We start from the raw sequence: 18,079 nt of genomic DNA, 5'->3' as shown, positions 1-18,079 counted from the left end.
TCTCTTTCGTGAAGGGCTGTTTCCTTTTCAAGGAGGGAGCATTCGTGGCCTTCAAAGCATCCATTTCCTTCTGTCGCCTTGCGATATCTGCCTCCTTTTTCTCTTTTTCCTTCCTTCTCCTGTCATTCTCTACTCTCTCTTTTTACATTTCTGTTTGTAGACCACATGTGCAGATCTAACAGATCTCAGTAACTTCTTAGCAACAGGGACTCTTTCTGGCCTATGTAATTGTGGGTCAGAGAACTTGTTCATGTCCTTGCACAACCCATTAATAGTTCCTTCCGACAATTTGTTCCTTTCAGCTGTCAAGATTCTGTTGTTTATTGAAATCCCTCTTTCCACATTTTAATTTCCCTAAGGCAACACTAAGGCTGTCTTCACAATTCTCGTCGGATGATTGACAGGCTTAATTCACATGACTGTCTTTCACAGTCTTGTAACAAGTCCGCCAATGGGAAATGACACGGTTCTCTTCCTCTCTCCTGTTGGATCCTTCACATTCATGTTTTACCGTGAACATAGCAACAAAATGAAATGCACTTAGTTTCAGGTGCAAAACAAAAGGTTTCCCTCATCACAGTGGGGTGTTTTAAAATTGAGCCCAGGACTCCCAGTGTAGATAGACTGTTTAACTATCATTTGCTGGCTGTGCTCTTCCTAATACGTACCATTTGAAAGTTTTCTGAACAATCTTCACAATGTTACTTGGAGACCTAATTAACTGAACTAAATCAGCCATGTCAAGGATTGTATAAGTTTTTCAACACTTATAGTCTGCACAGCCTCTTGGACAGTGGAAGCTTTGTCCGTTAACTTTGCAAGTGACAATCGTAAATCGTAATCAGGAATTTCATCAATGAATGCATCTACATTTCGGACTCCTTTCACCAAAGCATCATAGGAAGTATACGAAAGACAATTCAGAGCTGCACCCCCATGAACAAGGGACTGTTCTTCAAGGCACCTGGCATTCAGGGAAATGAACTTAGAAGAGAGTCCCCCCAAAACAGCTCAGCATTAACCAACCACTCTGTTACGAGTGTAAAGAACTCCCTTGCTGGCCCACCAAGGTCTACTGCCCCCCTCAGAATTGCCAATCCCATCTGTATACTTTACAGGGTGTATGTTTTGGGGCTTAGGTGGCTTTCGGTTGAGAGCTCGTTTAGTCCCCTCCCATATGTAATTTCTACCTATATTAAATTTAGATGTCCCAGTTTCATTTATAAGTAATGAAAGATTATTGAGTATTTCCTTTAGTGTGATATTTGGCTCATTGATCTCATCTTTATCACCAGGAAAAATGATCTCTTCATCCCCAATGACAATTTCCTCATCAGAAGTGATGTCATCAAGTAGAAGGGAAGCATATATTTCATCAGCTGACCTTAAATGATAACAGAGAGTAAAACAATAAAGGAAGAAACGATAGTTTGATGATGTATGTATGTGTGTGTGTCTGTATGTCTGTCTGTCTGTCTGTATGTACGTACGTATGTATGTATGTATGTATGTAAACACGGAAAATCATCAGTTAAGCGTAAGTTTAAAACCAAAACTAATTACAACTGCTTTACAAGATTGCCGTGTGGGAATCCGATATATCAGCTACCTTCTTGATATTTTGCTTGAAATGCTGAACGGATGAAGCATTTTTTAAGCTTTTGGGCAAGATATTCTATAACATGGCCCCCCTGTCAGGGCCGTAGCCAGAAAAAAATAATGACTGAGGCAATATCCATGGTTGAATTTCCCGCCTAGCTGTTTAGGGTCTTAAATATGATGGCTACATTTAGACAAAACACTGGGATCAAAGCTTATTTGATAAAAATTCCGCTAAGAGCCCTAAAGGACATATAGATCTAGAGATATAGGTGTTTTGGCGGGGGAAGGGGGAGGGGAGGGGAGCTATTTAAATGCTACTTTAGGGGCTCTGTGTTCTTGTATGCGACTTTTTAATGTGTTTGTTGGTGGCTTGTTTCTATATGAAGACCTTAAATAACAACGAGCTAAACCAGGTTCGGCTGACCAGCGGTTTCGTGAAAAGTAGGGTCTCGCAGGCTCATAAAACCTGGTCTCGGACGTTCTCGTTTCTAAAAGGTAACGAATTTAGCTGTTAAATGCCAGCGTGATTCACCTGTTCCCACTAGCATCCCATTGCTGTAGAACCTCGAGCGGGTCCACAGGGATTTCGCTGTGGACTTGGGCTAATGCAAGGCCATTCAACCTGCGCCAGAATACTGAATGTGACTGGGCTGAAAGCCTGGCCTTAGCAGTTATGCCCGACATTAAATTTTATGCAACTCACTCCAGGTCTTCAACTTGCGGAGAGCGCTAAAGCTGCGCTCGCATGAACAGCTTCCTGCACTTAGTCGCGCTGTCGCCTATCTGCTTTCGGCCTCTACGACTTCTTTCCCACCATCTCCGGTGGCTTCTTCACCGACATCACCATCTTTACTAGATGGTCAAAGTTGCTTAGCTAAATAATGTCAAATCAAGCTTAAATTTTGTTTCAATTATTGAGAAGAACTGAAAGTATGTTATGAGAGCATGTACTTACCGCTTTCTTTGAAAAAAAGCTGTTGATTAGATAGAACGTTCCCTGCAAGCAGAGGTCTCTGACGGCAGAGACCTCTGCTAGCAGGGAAATAGAACGCTGCATTTTGATAGATTTTCCTCACTCAGATCAGAGAAGACAGAAAACTCGAGAAATGACATCAAAACACATGAAAAAGAGACAGTTTTCTTTAGGAAGTCGCTGCCTGGTTAGCATGAATTTTTGCTTAATTTTTCTCATCTGTAATTCAGGCCATTGCCTGATTCGCGTTATCATTAAACATATTACCATGTTGCGTTAACATTTTTTTTATATTTATTTAACTGTTGTCAATTTATTTGCTGCTAGTGCCTTTCTTTCTCCTTTAAAAAAATCTTACTTTCCCCGAAAAAAAAAACAACAATGACTGAGGCAAGTGCCTCGGTTTGTCCCTCAGAGAGGGGGACATGGGGGAAGGGGGGCCTGAACACCGCAACAAAAAATTAATGAACACCGCATCACCACAAGAAAAGTCGTTGAAACACCGTCACCGCAACCATTATTTTTAGCTACATGACTTTAAAGTCTACACTTGACGTAATACTTTTATACCTAAACAATTTTCTACAAAATAAACACATCAAAACGCACGCTTGTAAATGCATGCCTACACGTCGATACTGTTGATACCCGTAAATCCGTTTTCTTGTACTTACCAGGAGAGCTCGTTTGTGTGAAGGTCCATGAACATGACTGAGAAGTTGACCCGAAAAGCTCCCAAATGATAAAGCAACATTTCCAGAGCGTCGAGCGTCCTCTTAGTAACAAGTATTGTCACATCAATAAACTTCGCCATTCAGTTTCTTTGATCTCTAGAGTATTTTAAAAGATTCATATTGTATTAAAATTATATTTCAACATTTTTAGACATGAAGAAGCCGAAAAACATTTCACTGTATAAGGTGATTATTGAATCGTATGGCTCTTCCAAAGTGTGACCTAACGGCTAGCAGAAACGTTGTGGAGCTCCCGATTTCTCTTTGAAGGTAGTTTCCACTTTCATGAGTAGCTCCTACCTCATCGTCATCGCTGCTTTCATCGCATTAAGGCTCACTTCGCCTTTCCCCTACGGCTTGTTCTTCACTTTGATACTGCTTTCCAGGTCCCTCACTTTCCTGTGCATGTTCCTCATCTTGGTTAGCTTCATAGAAGGTAATATTAATGGACTGGTCAGACCTGATGCAGTGTCGATGATAGATGTACTCGGGTAGAGTACCATGCTTTGCCATCGTCGTCTCTTGGCGCACTGTTCACTGTCGTACTGCAGCTTCATAAGCGGAAGCCCAATCCCGCATAATGTCGCAATTTGGTTTCGACATGTCGATGACGGAAAGTGGCTTTATCAAAGGAACGTTTCAAAATGGAATGGTCTCCTCTGGTTTTGGGTACCACGACTTTCTGCTTGTATGGTAATAGGCTGCCCATTGTGTTACCCTTTTGACGGACTCTTTCATGGTAAGTCCAAAAGATCTACAGTACTCCATCATAGACATGTGCGCCTGCTTGATGTGCACAGTGGAGTGACAATTTTCTACGTCCAGTGTCATACAGCTTTACAAGATTTGTTGTACTGTAATTGAATGGTTGTAAATTAGTGTACAGTCTTTGCAGTCCTCACTCAACAAGAGCAACCGAGGAAACGGTCTTCACGGAAACATGACCCTGAGGTCCATTAAGTGTGGTCGTTATTCCAGTGCTCATTCTTATCTCGTTGGTGTTTCTGTGTAGAAGCTCTTTGCACTGGTGGACAAGGGAAAGCGCTTCATCGGCAGATTTTACAGAATAGGTTGCACCTTTGCAATGGATTGAAAAGGGGTCATAAAGTTGACCAATGGAATTTAAAAATTCAGCACACTCGACCATCTTAGTGCAAATCTTGATAGAATTTGTCTGAGCATAAGAGATGTAAATGACACTTTCAGACTCATTGCAAAGCCCCATAGGCTGTTGAAGTCGGCAATCCTTTACTTTATCATCAACACTCCCTTCCTCTCTTTCGCAGCCGGCAAAAACTTCTACCTCTCTGTTTGTCTTTTTCCTCCACACAGATGCCCGCTTCTGGTTGCTAAACAGGATTTCTGAACCAAACCCTGTCAACATGCATGGCTTATCGTTCAGTTGAACTACCATATTGCATTCAGCTGTTTGTAAAGAAACCTTGCTGATTCCTTCGCAATGCGACAGAAAAAAGTTTTCCTTTACACAGACACATCTAAAAATCTTTTGCCATTAATGCCCGTACTTGAAGATTTCTTGCATGTTTACGTCTCTCGGGCCGACACCGTCCTTTTGTACTTGAAAAGAAACAATTTCCTGTACATCCTTCCTTGCAGCGTAAATCGGCTCAGCATCCATGCACACCATGGTTTCAAAGGATGGTTGTCTTTCGGAATCCTAGAAATGGATCTCATCGAGCTTTACATTGTTCCGTCTGTATTTAGACCGGAGGGATGAAGAGTAAAGGTTCAGCCTCTCTTTTATCTGTGCAACAGTCCCGGTAGATGACAGCTGGAATTGGTTTGCAAGGTTAATGAAATCATCTTTCTTCATCTTCGGCTTGGACAAGATGTTAATTGCCCAATCGTCAAACGGAACTGCTTTAATAGGCCCACCGTCAGACGCGAGGAAGATGATCCCATCAGCACTGTGGATATCCCTTGCTTTAAGTGTCATTGTCAGTAAGGACCGGGCAAGGTCCACGGATCGAGGTCGGCGGATTCCCTCCAAATTTTCAGCATGTTTTCTCTATCAGATAAGATTATGATCGGTGGTATTCTTAGTAAAATAAGATAAATTCCGTTGAATTTTGACCACCCCCTAGTTTTTGGTGCTTTTTTGGCAAGGTGACGTGAAATTTAGGTCAACTTCCACGGCCCATTTTACTGACTTCGCAACAGCCTTATTAATTTGTATGAACGGTGCATAATTTTCATAGTAAAGACAGCTCATGTTTGTAGTATAAACGATTTTGGATAAAACGTTTTGCTTTGGAGCCGTTCTAAACATTACCACTTCGTGGCTATTGGATGCAAGACGAATTTTGGCTATTTTCAAAGCTGATTTTCTCCAAAGTGCGGCAGTTTATTGTTAAATCAAAGCTATTTTTTTTCACCTTGAAGTTTATCTTTGCCGCTTAAGATGGATGGTAACTCTAACTCTAGGTGATCATCTGTTTCAATGATGTAACGTTCAGTCCTGCTGTCCCTTTTGGAGTCCCTGTTTTTAACAAGAAAAGTACCAAAATAAATATTACCCCAAAGCAGGTCAAACATTAAAGAGGGCGATAAGACAATAAAACATACCTATTTAACTGCACCTTAACATCTTCGCCCAAACCTAAACTCTTTGCCTTTTCCCTGATACCAGAACGTTCGCTAAAAAAAAAAATCAATGGGCCATTAGCATGCAAAACCACGATAGTTTCGGCTTGGTTACTGGCGGAAATTTTTATACAACCACCATGGACACTCCGATAAAAATTCCCGTTTTCTGCCCATAAAGGTTATTTTTGTGTTTCTATCGTTTGAACTGCACATGATGGGTCATTTCTCGTTCTTTAAAAATATGTTTGCAAATAGATTCGACAACAATAGTGGCAGGGTATTCTACAGTTACCTTTAGAATACCCTGCCACTTTAGTTTATTCGTTCATGCGAATTTCACGTGAACAGTTCTGTAAAGATATGTGTGCAGGTAGAATCGAGAACACACCTCGGTTTGTAATAATCAGCAGATCTTATTTTCAACTATTCCAAAATAACTTCCCCATCATCAAAGTCGTCAGGTGATACAAAGTCTGAAGTATTAGGCACTTTACGCAACGACGACGGGAGACTGTCACCACGGTGTTCGCGCCAAAATTAGGTCATGCGCATGCGTAATCGTGAACGCCTTCATGCGTGAAGGCCGTCGTGCTCCCGTCCACGACTTCAGTTCGCCTGTTTTCATGTCGACTAGTGAACGTTGATCAACTGGTGTTTTAAAAGGTGAGTATATAGGTCGAAGTATGTTAGTTTCGATTAATTTAACGCTCCATCGAGATTTCTTTTCATCTTTTTTTAACCCTTTAGCCCCCAAGAGTGCCAATTGGCACATAATTCCATAACTCTTTCAATATTTGACAGATTTCTATGAATTTTTGACACAGAGATGATCTTGTGAAGATCTACTCATTAAAAGGATAAAATCTTAACCCCCTCCCATATGTGATATGTTGACCACCCCCATAACTTTTCAACTTTTTTCCCCTAGAAGTTGTGGGTCTTAGTACATCTCTCACATTAATGAACGTGTTGAGAACTGCAAAATGAGCTATAGTTTAGAGGTATACCTAATATACACAAGGATTGGGACGTTTTTGAAATTTAAAATTTTTACGTTTTAAGGCCATTTATCTCAGAGCCATAACTTTTCTCATTCATAATTATATCAGTTATAAACTACACTCATGAGTAGCTTTAAAATGGTATATCATACATGCACATTGAGTCTGTAGTCTTGGATCTGGAGAAAATGTCGTTTTGCCTTGGGGGTTAAAGGGTTAAGCTGATGGATTTGCAGCCTATTTTGACCGGGTTGAGCTATATTTTTCTTCATTTTGTTTACACTACTCGGAGAGCACGCGGGCGGACTCTTCAAAGATTCTCCGAAGGTCTTCAAACGTTAGTTAAACGATTTTAAACCGATGAAACGTTCGTATTTTTTCCTATAATTAAGCTTAGTGAAGGTGAAAGCTGTTGTATATTCGGTGTTTGTTTTATAAGGCTACACGTTTAATGCTTTCTTGCAATTGTTTGGAAGCTAAACTTGATCAACCTTGCGATTTAAATTATCTCCATAGATGAATAGTGCAGCAGCAGCAGCTGAACCAGAAGTACAGCTGGTAGCAGCTACAAATTCAACGAAGAAGAAAAGGTGAGCCTTATTTCATCTTGTCACAACTAGTGTAACTGTAAATGTACTGATAAACATTGCGTTTTACACCAGCATCGTGTATCTATTTTCAGTAGATTATTCAGATTATTTGATTTACATATACATCCAGTGTGTTTTGTGCCAAACACACATAAAGCCTGTTTATACGAGCAGGTTCGCGGCTAAAATAATACGTGGCTTATTTATCCACGGACTATTTTCTCTCTTATAAACGGCCCTATAGTTTGATTGCATCCCGGCTTATTCAGTATGTGTAATCAGGTGGTGAAACGTAATTTGTGAGAAACGTTATTTTTGAGCATAAAGCAAGAACAAGTTGGTCTTAACAGTGCGCATAGTAGGGAGTGTTCATTATTTACGGGGAGGGGGGCTGGCAAATGGGAAAGGGTAACGTTGAAAACTTTTTGGACCCCCCTCAACGATGAAGGAAAACTTTTTTCGCCTCCCCCATCATGAAAGTAAAAACTTTTCTGAACCCCCCCCCCCCCCAAGAAGATGATCTTTCACCTAGTGAGAGTAAACTTCACTTCCCCCCCTCCCATTTGCCAGCCCCCGCCCCCCATAAATGATGAACACTCCCTTAGGGGATTTGCTGAATAGGTGTGAAGAAGAAAATTGCTTGTATATATGGTGATTAAAAATTATAGCGGGAGCACCCCACCCCCTCTCCCTCCCAGGGCTCATAACTGTGATTTTAGCCAGTATAAGGGTATATGGACAACGCTCTCCAATGCTGAGGTTTATAAAAACTAAATACCTTCCAATTCACTGTTTTACTTTTCATTCAGGGCATCGCCTATGACTTGGACGCCCGAAAAGGACGAAGCCCTCTGTAAGCAAATCATTCTAATGGAACCGTTTAGATTTCGACCAAGGACAAAAGAGAGTGGAAACGCATGGTCGCAAGTTGCTGATGACTTAAAACAGATCAAGTCTCTTAACATGAATGTTGACCAGAGAGCTGTTCGAGAGCGTTACAAGATGCTTAAGTCCCACTTCCTTCAAAAGATGAGAGAGGAGGAAAATGGTTCCGGTATAGCGCCTCCCGAGCTGACCCCAGTTGAAGCAGCATTGGAGGAGATCATCGAGAAAGAAAAGGAGTTTGAGAAGAAGCACACCACTGAAGACTCGGATAAAAAGGAAAAGGTTGAGAAAGACAGGAAAACAGCCGAAGAGATGCGCCAGGAATCTCTAGAAACTTTCGCAGAAACCAAAAAGAGAAAGGCTTCAAATGGCGAAGAAGAGGAAACAGAAGGAGCGAAGTTTAAAAAAAACCGGCGTTCAGGTACAGATACGCTTGCGTATCTCAAAGATAAATCAGATCAAGAGTTGGTAGTAAAGAAGAAGGAGTTGGAAATGCAGAAACAAATGCAAGAAGAACAACTAAATGAGCAAAGAAACATGAGGCAACAACAGGCCGGCATGATAGAGGCTTTCAGCGGTATGCAGCAGTCCATGCAGAGGCAACTGCAACAGCAAACGGAGCTGCAACAACAGCAGCAACAACAAAACAACCAGTTTATGATGGTGATGATGCAGATGATGCAAAACATGAAAAACAGTTAGAAAATTGATTTAACTGGTTTTTTACTGACTGACAATGTTTTCGTCAGTAAAATGTTGTGTTAGAGCAAGGCAGTTGTTTCTCTATAGGTTTTATAAATTTGAGGAAAGTTTTGCAATTATACTTAGTTAAAAGTTGGTGGACACCCTTTCCTTTCATCAACGTCATTTTATTTGTAACACAAAAGCAAAAGTTCAATGTTTCTTTAATAGTTGTTTCCTCTCTTTATTATAACATTTTTAGCAATAAATGTCTGATGCTGACATGAAGTATATTGCCTTGGTTATTACAACAGCATCCCCTGGGGTACTCCCCTTTATAAGCTATAAAGGTATGTCCCCCAAATTAGTTTAGCCAGAGTGAACCGCTCCACACGCGAATCTCCCTTCTCTAACGGAGCGGTTACTCAGGCTAAACTAATTTGGGGAACATACCTATGGCTAAAATGAGATGAAGTTGATTACAACGTGTTCAAGGTCTGAAGGTAGACATACGGTCAGAATTTGTTTTTTGCTAGCTAGCTAGCCTGAAACATGGTGAGAATTTCGTACGGAAATTCATCTATTTTGGCCTGAAATGAGTAAGGGTTTATAGAAATGGCCAATTAATTTTACAATTGTAAGCAGCAATAGGACTAACTAAATGCAACAACTGTTAAACACAGCTCAAAGTTTTTATCCAATACTCGATTTCACTGGAAATACGCTTCCAACGTAGGTGGATCCAAGCCAAAATACGCCGATGTTACGGACTGGTAAAGACATGTGCGGGCATTCGTCAGCAGGGCACACACCATGTACATTTTGCCAACTGCACTTAAACGAATTTTCAAGTTCTTCTTGAAATCCATAAAAGCGAAGTAATTTATAATGTCTCCGAAAACCCACTCTACTGATGTTCTAACACTGCTCATTGCACTGTTGTATTCATTCTGTAGAGGGGTAATCCTGGCACCTTTGAATGGTCCTTGAAGGTGTATATTTAAGGGGTAAGCCGGATCCCCATATACACATAAGGGTTGACCAACAGGAGAAAATGAGTGGCGTTGCAAATCGCCAAGTAGAGCAGACTCTACTAACATACCACTGTCATGTCGTCTCCCTTCAACTGGACCATACAGGTTAGCTATCAATCCATTTGGGGCAGCAACGGACTGAAATTTTATGGCATGGACCCTCTTGTGTCCGTTGTACAGAACTCTTTGGTTTTTCCCAGGCCTAGAAACTGGCCTAACCGTTCCATCGATAAAACCCCAACAGTTTTGAAGCGGAGCTCCTTTAGCATGAATTACATCGGCATAATTCTGAAGATTGGCCTGAGAAAGCCATGGCTGGTTAAAACTTCGTAAACGGTGGTTTTGTGTTTGATAAATGAAGTTCATCATTTGGTTCGATATCATGCAAATTTGTGGCACGGCTCTTGCAAATCTTGGCAGCATATCCGAATATCTACATGGGTATGCAAATCGTTTAAGAAAAATACACAGAGCTTCAATTCCGTCCACAACAACACGATTATAGCATCTTATTTCATCTGGAACATGCATCACTTCAGCAAGACGGTAAACGTCGTTCTTGAGGAATCTGAATTCCGACTTGCATTCATCGTCCGTTAGCAGATCAAGGTTAAACTGGTCGTAGCTCCAATACGGTAGATCAAGGTTGTTTGACTTGTTTAAATCGTACAAAAGCAAAAATTCTTCATCGTTTATCAACTTATCACTCTGAGCAAAAAGCAAGATATCTCTAACTTCTCTTAGAGAAGGCATACGGTATATCAAGAGCAGGAATACAAATTGTTAAGTCATTAGTCGATCAAATATAAACACAAGACAAGTCAACGCGGGCCTCGTCGCCGATAAACTCGACATTTTCCCGCCGAAATGAGTGATTTGCATTTCGCGCCAAAACCAAGCGCCGTCCTAGAATCCATCGTTGCGTAACGCAACTTTACAGTCGACGGACTGAGTTTGTCGACCTAGTCACTTTCTGTCGCGAACCCCGTCGTGAAGCCATCCCGTCGTCGTTGCGTAAAGTCTCTATTATCAAGGTAGTTGACCTTATATTCTCTCTGCTTTTGATCTATTTTCATTTCACCGAACACCGTAGCATGTAAAACACAAACATGGCACACCATAGGGTTTGAGATCACCGCAACACCGCAAACTGAGATTTTATTCACCGCATCACCACATTAAAAAAACATCAACACCGCAAATCCCGATGTCCCCCTCCTCAGAGTTTGTTAAGTTGTAAGCAGAGTGACGCTGAGAGAAAAGACTTTGTAGATATTCCGGACCAAGGTCATTATTTTATCGTTTTATACATCATTCACGCTTTTTATAGTTGAGTTGTTTTGCGCAGTGGTTCTTTTGTAGAGTGAACTTTGGTATTCCACTCCACTCACAATTGCTCATTTAAATACCCACATCTTGGGCACTGCCCCTACAACTTCTCTCTCCACTTGGTTTACTAAACATAAGATGTCCCACACACGCTCTAGTGAGCCCACAACAAAGGTATCACCACATATTTCTTTGCCCACAGTCCTTATAAAAATAAGACAAAAATGAAAATTGGCTAAAACTAGGGATTAAAAAGTTCGGTAATTCATTGCTTGATTACTGTTGTGTAATCTTATCCATCGTAACTCCAAATTTACCCGCAGTTGTTAGTCTTGGATAACAGCTTACTGTATAGTTGTTTTGCATCTGAAGATTCAGGTAGTGATTCAACTAGTTGAGGCAGACTTTGATGTACACATATTATCTCACAATCTGACCGAAAAGCGGTATGATTTAATGGGTTAATATAACTAATGTGTCAATATTTCTATTCCATATAAAGGGGTTTGAAAGGTACAAGTAACAGAAGTGCAGTTAACTTCATTCTTCCTACTTACAGGTTACATTCATTTAATGCAAACATAACGTCTTAATGTAAATTCCAATTTTTCTCAAAAACTCATGTGAACACGAGTCACATATAACATGAATATTTTTCATGTACATGTAGCAATCTGAGTGGTTGTCTTGTCACTAATAGCCAAGTAAAAGTGTCAGCTACTTACTCAGAGAAGTTAACTCTTAAAAGGAGAAGGTAACTCCAAAAAGCATATTTTTTCATCACCAACTGCATAAAAATTTATATTGAGTGGAGTTCCTCACTGAAGTTTAAACCATTAATAATACAAATTTCAAAGTGATCACCCAATTTAAAATTGATTAGTAAGTAAGTAAGTAAAACCTTTATTTTGACACGATGAGTATTTAAGCTATGCAGCTTGTGGGGTCGTGTAAATAATATAAAAGATACTTAAACAATAACTGTAATAAAATTGTTCCTGAACAAACGATTCAAACACATTGATCTTAATTATCGGTCAACAGAATCAATTGGCAAACCATTATCTCTGAAAGTTGTTAGTGCAGCGTCAGAAATGAACGTCAGCTATGATTCTATCTGGTGGTTTTAAATTGGTCCAATGTGGTATCTTGCTTATACATTGATCTTTCGGGCAAAAATAAAACATTGTTTCTGTGACGAAATTCTGTTCATAAAGGACATAGAGCCCTTTAACAGTGATGGTAAATTCACCTTCATTTTGTACTTTTCTACAAGCCCGGCATCTTGGTGCTTGTCCACTTTTCTCTTTTCTTTTTTTCTAGAGTCCAGACTTGCTGGTTTTTACTTCGAGGATCATTTGAAAGGAGGTCCTGTATTATTTCTCTTCTAGTCTTTTTAGTGGATTTTATATCTGCAAGGTTCTGTGGTAAAAACGATAATGCATTTCCAACAATAGATGAGGCCTCGTCATCAGTTAGAAACAGCTGCTGCAAGAGATCACTGTTTTCCGGCAGTTGACTCATGTTAAGTAATGTCCATATGATATGTTTACATAATTCTTTCCCAGAATTCTTCTCGAAATCTGTACAATCACAGGAGGGACTTTTTCCTATTTCTACTTTATGTTCAGAATTTTTTCTTAGGTTAACTATGATGTAGGCTCTGTGATAGGCTGTGGAGGAGTCTATTAATTTTATTTTGAGCTCTTCCTTCTCTCATTTTCCCGTGTGCAGCCTATCGACAAAGGTTTGTTACGAGTAGGTCAGTAACGACCTGCTCGTGTTTTGGTAGATTTCGACATTTGGCTGACACTAGTATTATGCCTATCATGCAGATTGGGGATGCCAGGTGCATCTTGGTCTTGTAAAGCTCATATCTCGTCTTTGTCACAGAGATCTTCTCTAATCAGGTCCTCTCCGAGAAGCCTAGCTCTACGGATCTGATCTCTTGTCGCTTTGTGTTGTTTTTCCAGAAGAGATGGGCCTTTTCCACTCTTCCCAGTACCATCCATAAATGCTTCAAGTTGGATATTGTCCCGAGAATCGGCATGTGCGGCATCCAGCAATGACATGTTCATTCTGTCCCTCTTCACCCAACTGGCATGGATCAGCTCTGAGTGATTCATTCTCAGTGCACTGTCAAATGGCAAGAAAGCACGAAAGATGTAGCTCCATCTTTTGTGCCACCACTCCAGGTATTTTCTCTCCTCGCTTTCTTCAATGAAGTTTATTAAGTTTTCCCTGGCTCTGTCGTAAGCAGCGGGACTTACTGCTTCGAGCAGAGCATCGCACAAGTCTTTAAAATTTCGTCTTTCATGGTCATTCAACTTTCTTGCCTGCCTATTCCTACTCTCTTTGAAAGTGAAATTCGTATGTTTTTAATTTATGCAACGCATGAGGACCGATGGCTCTTTTTAGGCCTTCCATGTTTGACCCAGCCATGTCTGTTATCCAACCTCTGGGTTAAAGAAATAGCTATCATCTTTCTTTTCCTTCCTTAAAACTTCATTAAAACAGTTCCAAAACAGTTGAATGTTGCAGGTGTCTTCCTTTCCGCATTCCATTGTTGCGAATGCTACCAGCTTTCATATAATTGGGTGATGGTATGACCGTCGGACTATTTTAAAAAATCTTCGGAAAGTACCCTGAAATATTCGTAGCTGAAATCGTTGAAATCTTCTTAATCTGTGTTACCCAAACAACATTGCAAATTTATTTCAGTGGTGAAACCAATATCGTTTATAAAACTCGGTAATGTAACTGACACTGTATAAGCCACTGCGTCTTTTATCCCGTATACAAAAAAAAAACCCAATGACAATGAGTTGTATTTTCAGACCACAAAACGACTCGACAGTGAAGAGGAAAGCTCACTGGCAAAGAAAAAACAGAAACTTAAACCAGACATAGAAACGGATGAAGGCATGTGGTTGATGTTGACGGAAAGTGTTGCGCCACCAAAAAACAGAAAAAGATCAGACATGAGTTATGGTCAGATGTAGCTATTGAGGAGGTTGACAAAGTTACAGAAGATATAACTGGCTTAAAAGTTTGCAAGGTCAAGTTGGGTTCATCAAAGGAAAAGTTGAGTATTATGTCTGCTGCCAAAGACGGTAGGCTCTGGAAGACAGACTCGCAGACAGAATCGAAAGGCTTTGGGAAAGTAAGATATTCTGATTGCAAACGTTCCTACGCTTGCAGTAACCCAAAGTGCGAGTTCAAAAACGAATTCGGTGTGGTCAACTGCATACAGTTTGAAAAGAAAAGTAAGTCGTGTGAAGTGTGTGGTATCAAAGGAAATCATGTGCCATGCTTTCCACGTCGATACGTAGTCAGGAGACAACAATCAGTTTTCGTGTATGATTGCGGGGACCACACCTGCCCTTCAAAGCCTGTTATATCTAAACCGGTGGAGGATGTAAGACAGACATTATCTGAAAACCCAACTCTAACTCCCTCTCAAATTCAAAGTAATATTATACTGTCTATGACGAGAGAAAGAAGTGACTGGGCTTCACTCGAAAAGGCCCCCGTTGAGACACTTGACAAAAAATGGATAACAAATGAGAAGCAAAGAAAGAGAAATACCAACGAGCCCCATGGACATCTTTCTTGCTGGAGAAAGATGATGACATTGAAAATGACGCTTTGAAAATGGACAGAGAACATAGAGAGAAGTTTTCCGACGCCTCTAGCAGTAACACTGACGACGAGAATGCCGGACAGTCCATGATATAAGCGCACTAAATTGGATGACGGGGAAGACTTTTCCAACTATGAAGAGAGGGCCAATTTGCTGGAGAAAGATGACAACGACGAAAATGACGCTTTGAAAATGGAGAGTGAACATGGAGAGAACTTTGCCAACGCCTCTACCAGTAACACTGATGACGAGAATGTCGGACAAAGTTCACGTGCTAAGCGCACTAAATTGGATGACTTTTCCGACAATACCAAGACGAAATTGGTAGATTATGAGAGGCATGTAAATAAAACATGTCTTTGATTCAAAATATTAAATAATTAGTTTCATAATACTATTGGTACAACTGTATCACTTAAACGTTTTCTAACAAAAATCACAAAATAGTAACACAACTGTTTTTGATACTTAAACTTGAACTTTATCTTGAACTTCATGGACATGACTTGACACCACTGGGCTCTTAAAATCAACTTTAAATGAACATACAATCCTCTGCCAAGATTTTCAACAGCTTATTCATGAGTTGTTTTTCTTGCATCACACCTTCTACTTTCTTTGAAACCCATTAACATTCTAGTAAGAATAAACTACTATCAGCCAGCTTGGGGATATCTTTATATACAATCTACTGCTAATCTAATCTCTGCCTGTGGGAGAAAGAGTCTCTCTTAAACAATAACAGAATATTCATTTTTTAACTTTAACTGTCATCACAGAGATTTCAATATGAGGTGGGAACCAGCACAATTTGCTACATGAATGTCAAGCTACATTTGTCTCAATTTGCTGCCTACTTTCTAATAATTTTGGTCGTGGCCTCCTAGATCCAATTGAACTAACAAAAACTTTCATGCGACCACACCAACTCTGCAGTTTTTGCCATCTGAGAGTGCTATAAAACTTATTGAAACCAGCTCTGAAAACATGAATACATTACATGCCAGCTAAGTAAAATTAGCCACATTTCAACACATACTGAGGCAAAAACTTGTCAAACTGGTTAGCTTAATTGTCATTTTGTGCATTTAAATTGTTCATTTTGCTTAGAAGTTTGTTTTCAAGTTGTTTTAAAATGTAAGGTTTTCGTTTGGGAACTATACCAAGCACATGCTCTTGAAAAAATGTAAAGAGATGTTTCCGTTTCTGCTCGTACTCCAAGTGAAATGAGTAATACACCGCCACCAAAGTCACTATTGAAGAAGTGAAGATAGAGTGATTAGAAGCTGCTGGCATACATTCACAAAGAACGTCAAAAATCGCAAACACCTGTGCTGTATCAGAGACTGTTTGATTGACCCCTGCACAAACTAAATAGGGTGACTTTGAAGATACCTCTTTCATGAAGTTTTCTCTTTTCTCATTTTCCTGCAAAAAAAATAAAGTTCCTCTTTCCTTCATTAGAAGAATGAAATACTCCAAATTGACTTATTTATATTGTCCTCAAGAGACGATTTTTGAGTATTTTAGGATCATCCCACTTATTTCGAGGGAAAGATTACCCCAAAAAAATGCTGTTAACCGACCCCACTCCTCACCAATCAGATTACATTCTCGATAAGTTGTTTGAAGTGTACCATTGTAAACTTGACGATAAATGTACATTTGGAAACAAATGCCTATACATGCTCTATGAGAATTGTGCTGGGCTACAACCCAGGACAAATCTTGAAACAATATTATTGACATTCCCTTCCCACTATTTAATGGTACAGGTGCAGATAAATACAAGTATTTTAATTTATTGCTGTTTCCTTACTTACCTTCATTGTCAGAAGCAGCGCCTCCATGCCTGAAAATGGTTTATAGACTTTTGACAAGGACTGAAATGCTCCATCATCTGAAAAGAACAGTGAAGTTATGAAGTGTATTCGTGGGAGGAGCAATACGACGAACGCACAAGCAACTACTAACAGGCGGCCATGTGCTCAACTCAACTGTATTTGCATAATCTGCAATTCACTAACATATGTCACGTGATGTCACGCAATATACTACATCTTCCCCGCACCTGAAAGCAGTAGAACGACTTGTGAGACAGCAAAAAGACAAGCTGATACAGATGGCAAGGAAATTAAGCCTAAAAAAGCTAGAAGAAGTGAAAGTGAAACGTTGGTGTATCTGAGAGATAAGTTTGAACATGAGAGTGAGTAAAAAAGGAAGAGCTAGCTCTGAGAGTGAAGGAACTAGAGAATAAAGATGCACAGCAGAAGATGATGGCAGATCAAGAAAAACTGATTCAGCAACAACAGCATGACATGTTGCAGATGATGCAGAAACAGCAAGCTAAGCAGAACGAACAAATTCAGAGCTTTTAAATGATGTTTCTACAACAACAGCAGCAGCAAATCAAGATCGTGATGTCTTTGCTGGAAAGTGACACCTCTAAGAAAAATAGTTAGAGCTAAAAGACTGAGGAAACAGTTGGGATCGAAACTGTTTAATTTGAAGTTGTAGTCTTGTATGTCTTGTTTCCATTTTACTGTTTTCTTGGAAGTTCAACATCTTTTCTTTGCTTTATTGTATGTTTCAAAGGTTACAATTCAATAAAAAGTTGCCCTTGAGAATGATTACTTATTACTTTTAGGCGGGATGGAACTGGGAGGTTCTACAATGATAAGACTGCACCCTATCCCTGTTGAAGGCAAAGTAACTGTATGCACTTATATTTTTGTTTATTTTTAATTTCCGGCCAAACAAAGTGAGCGTCGCTTGATATGAAGCGTTATTAGGGTCATTATTCAATTGCAAATCCTGTTATGATGCTCTATTGAATTATGTTATGGCATTCTGCATTACATTTTCGGTTCTCAAATTAATCTCCTGCAAGCTGCTAAATTATGCTCTGATATTCTGCATTATGTTTTCGACATTCGAATTATGATTTGACCTTTTTGATAATGTCTTGTCATTTTGCATTATATTCTGCAAGCTGCTAAA

At 39.9% G+C, this 18,079-nt stretch overlaps 3 protein-coding genes across 3 annotated transcripts; 1 reads left to right on the top strand and 2 right to left on the bottom strand.

Annotated features, from left to right (window-relative positions):
- Positions 1–7,223: 7,223 nt before the first annotated feature.
- On the top strand, positions 7,224–9,134 carry LOC146471183 (uncharacterized). Its single transcript, XM_085121248.1, has 3 exons — positions 7,224–7,254; positions 7,434–7,507; positions 8,317–9,134. Exons 2-3 carry the CDS (start codon positions 7,434–7,436, stop codon positions 9,092–9,094), a joined length of 852 nt encoding a protein of 283 aa, XP_084977374.1. The 5' UTR covers positions 7,224–7,254; the 3' UTR covers positions 9,095–9,134.
- A 649-nt stretch (positions 9,135–9,783) lies between these two features.
- Positions 9,784–10,860, bottom strand: LOC146471182 (uncharacterized). Its single transcript, XM_085121247.1, has one exon. It carries the CDS (start codon positions 10,858–10,860, stop codon positions 9,784–9,786), a length of 1,077 nt encoding a protein of 358 aa, XP_084977373.1.
- Positions 10,861–15,421: 4,561 nt separating this feature from the next.
- Positions 15,422–16,975, bottom strand: LOC146471181 (uncharacterized). Its single transcript, XM_085121251.1, has 2 exons — positions 16,903–16,975; positions 15,422–16,507 (listed from the first exon to the last, which is right to left on the bottom strand). Exons 1-2 carry the CDS (start codon positions 16,927–16,929, stop codon positions 16,148–16,150), a joined length of 387 nt encoding a protein of 128 aa, XP_084977377.1. The 5' UTR covers positions 16,930–16,975; the 3' UTR covers positions 15,422–16,147.
- Positions 16,976–18,079: the final 1,104 nt, after the last annotated feature.

This window comes from Pavona decussata, unplaced genomic scaffold (genome assembly GCF_977016875.1).
Source record: "Pavona decussata unplaced genomic scaffold, jaPavDecu1.1 SCAFFOLD_106, whole genome shotgun sequence".
Lineage (NCBI taxonomy): Eukaryota > Metazoa > Cnidaria > Anthozoa > Scleractinia > Agariciidae > Pavona > Pavona decussata.
Note: the sequence above shows the minus strand (reverse complement) of the source record. Positions and strands in the feature narration are given on the sequence as shown.

What these genes read in the sequence shown, in the direction of transcription:
- LOC146471183 (XM_085121248.1), top strand. Translation starts at nt 7,434, where the DNA reads ATGAATAGTGCAGCAGCAGCAGCTGAACCAGAAGTACAGCTGGTAGCA. An exon ending in AATTCAACGAAGAAGAAAAG is followed by an intron (nt 7,508 to 8,316) that starts GTGAGCCTTATT and finishes CTTTTCATTCAG; the next exon opens with GGCATCGCCTATGACTTGGA.
- LOC146471182 (XM_085121247.1), bottom strand. Translation starts at nt 10,860, where the DNA reads ATGCCTTCTCTAAGAGAAGTTAGAGATATCTTGCTTTTTGCTCAGAGT.
- LOC146471181 (XM_085121251.1), bottom strand. Translation starts at nt 16,929, where the DNA reads ATGGAGGCGCTGCTTCTGACAATGAAG. An exon ending in CGCTGCTTCTGACAATGAAG is followed by an intron (nt 16,508 to 16,902) that starts GTAAGTAAGGAA and finishes TTTTTTTTGCAG; the next exon opens with GAAAATGAGAAAAGAGAAAA.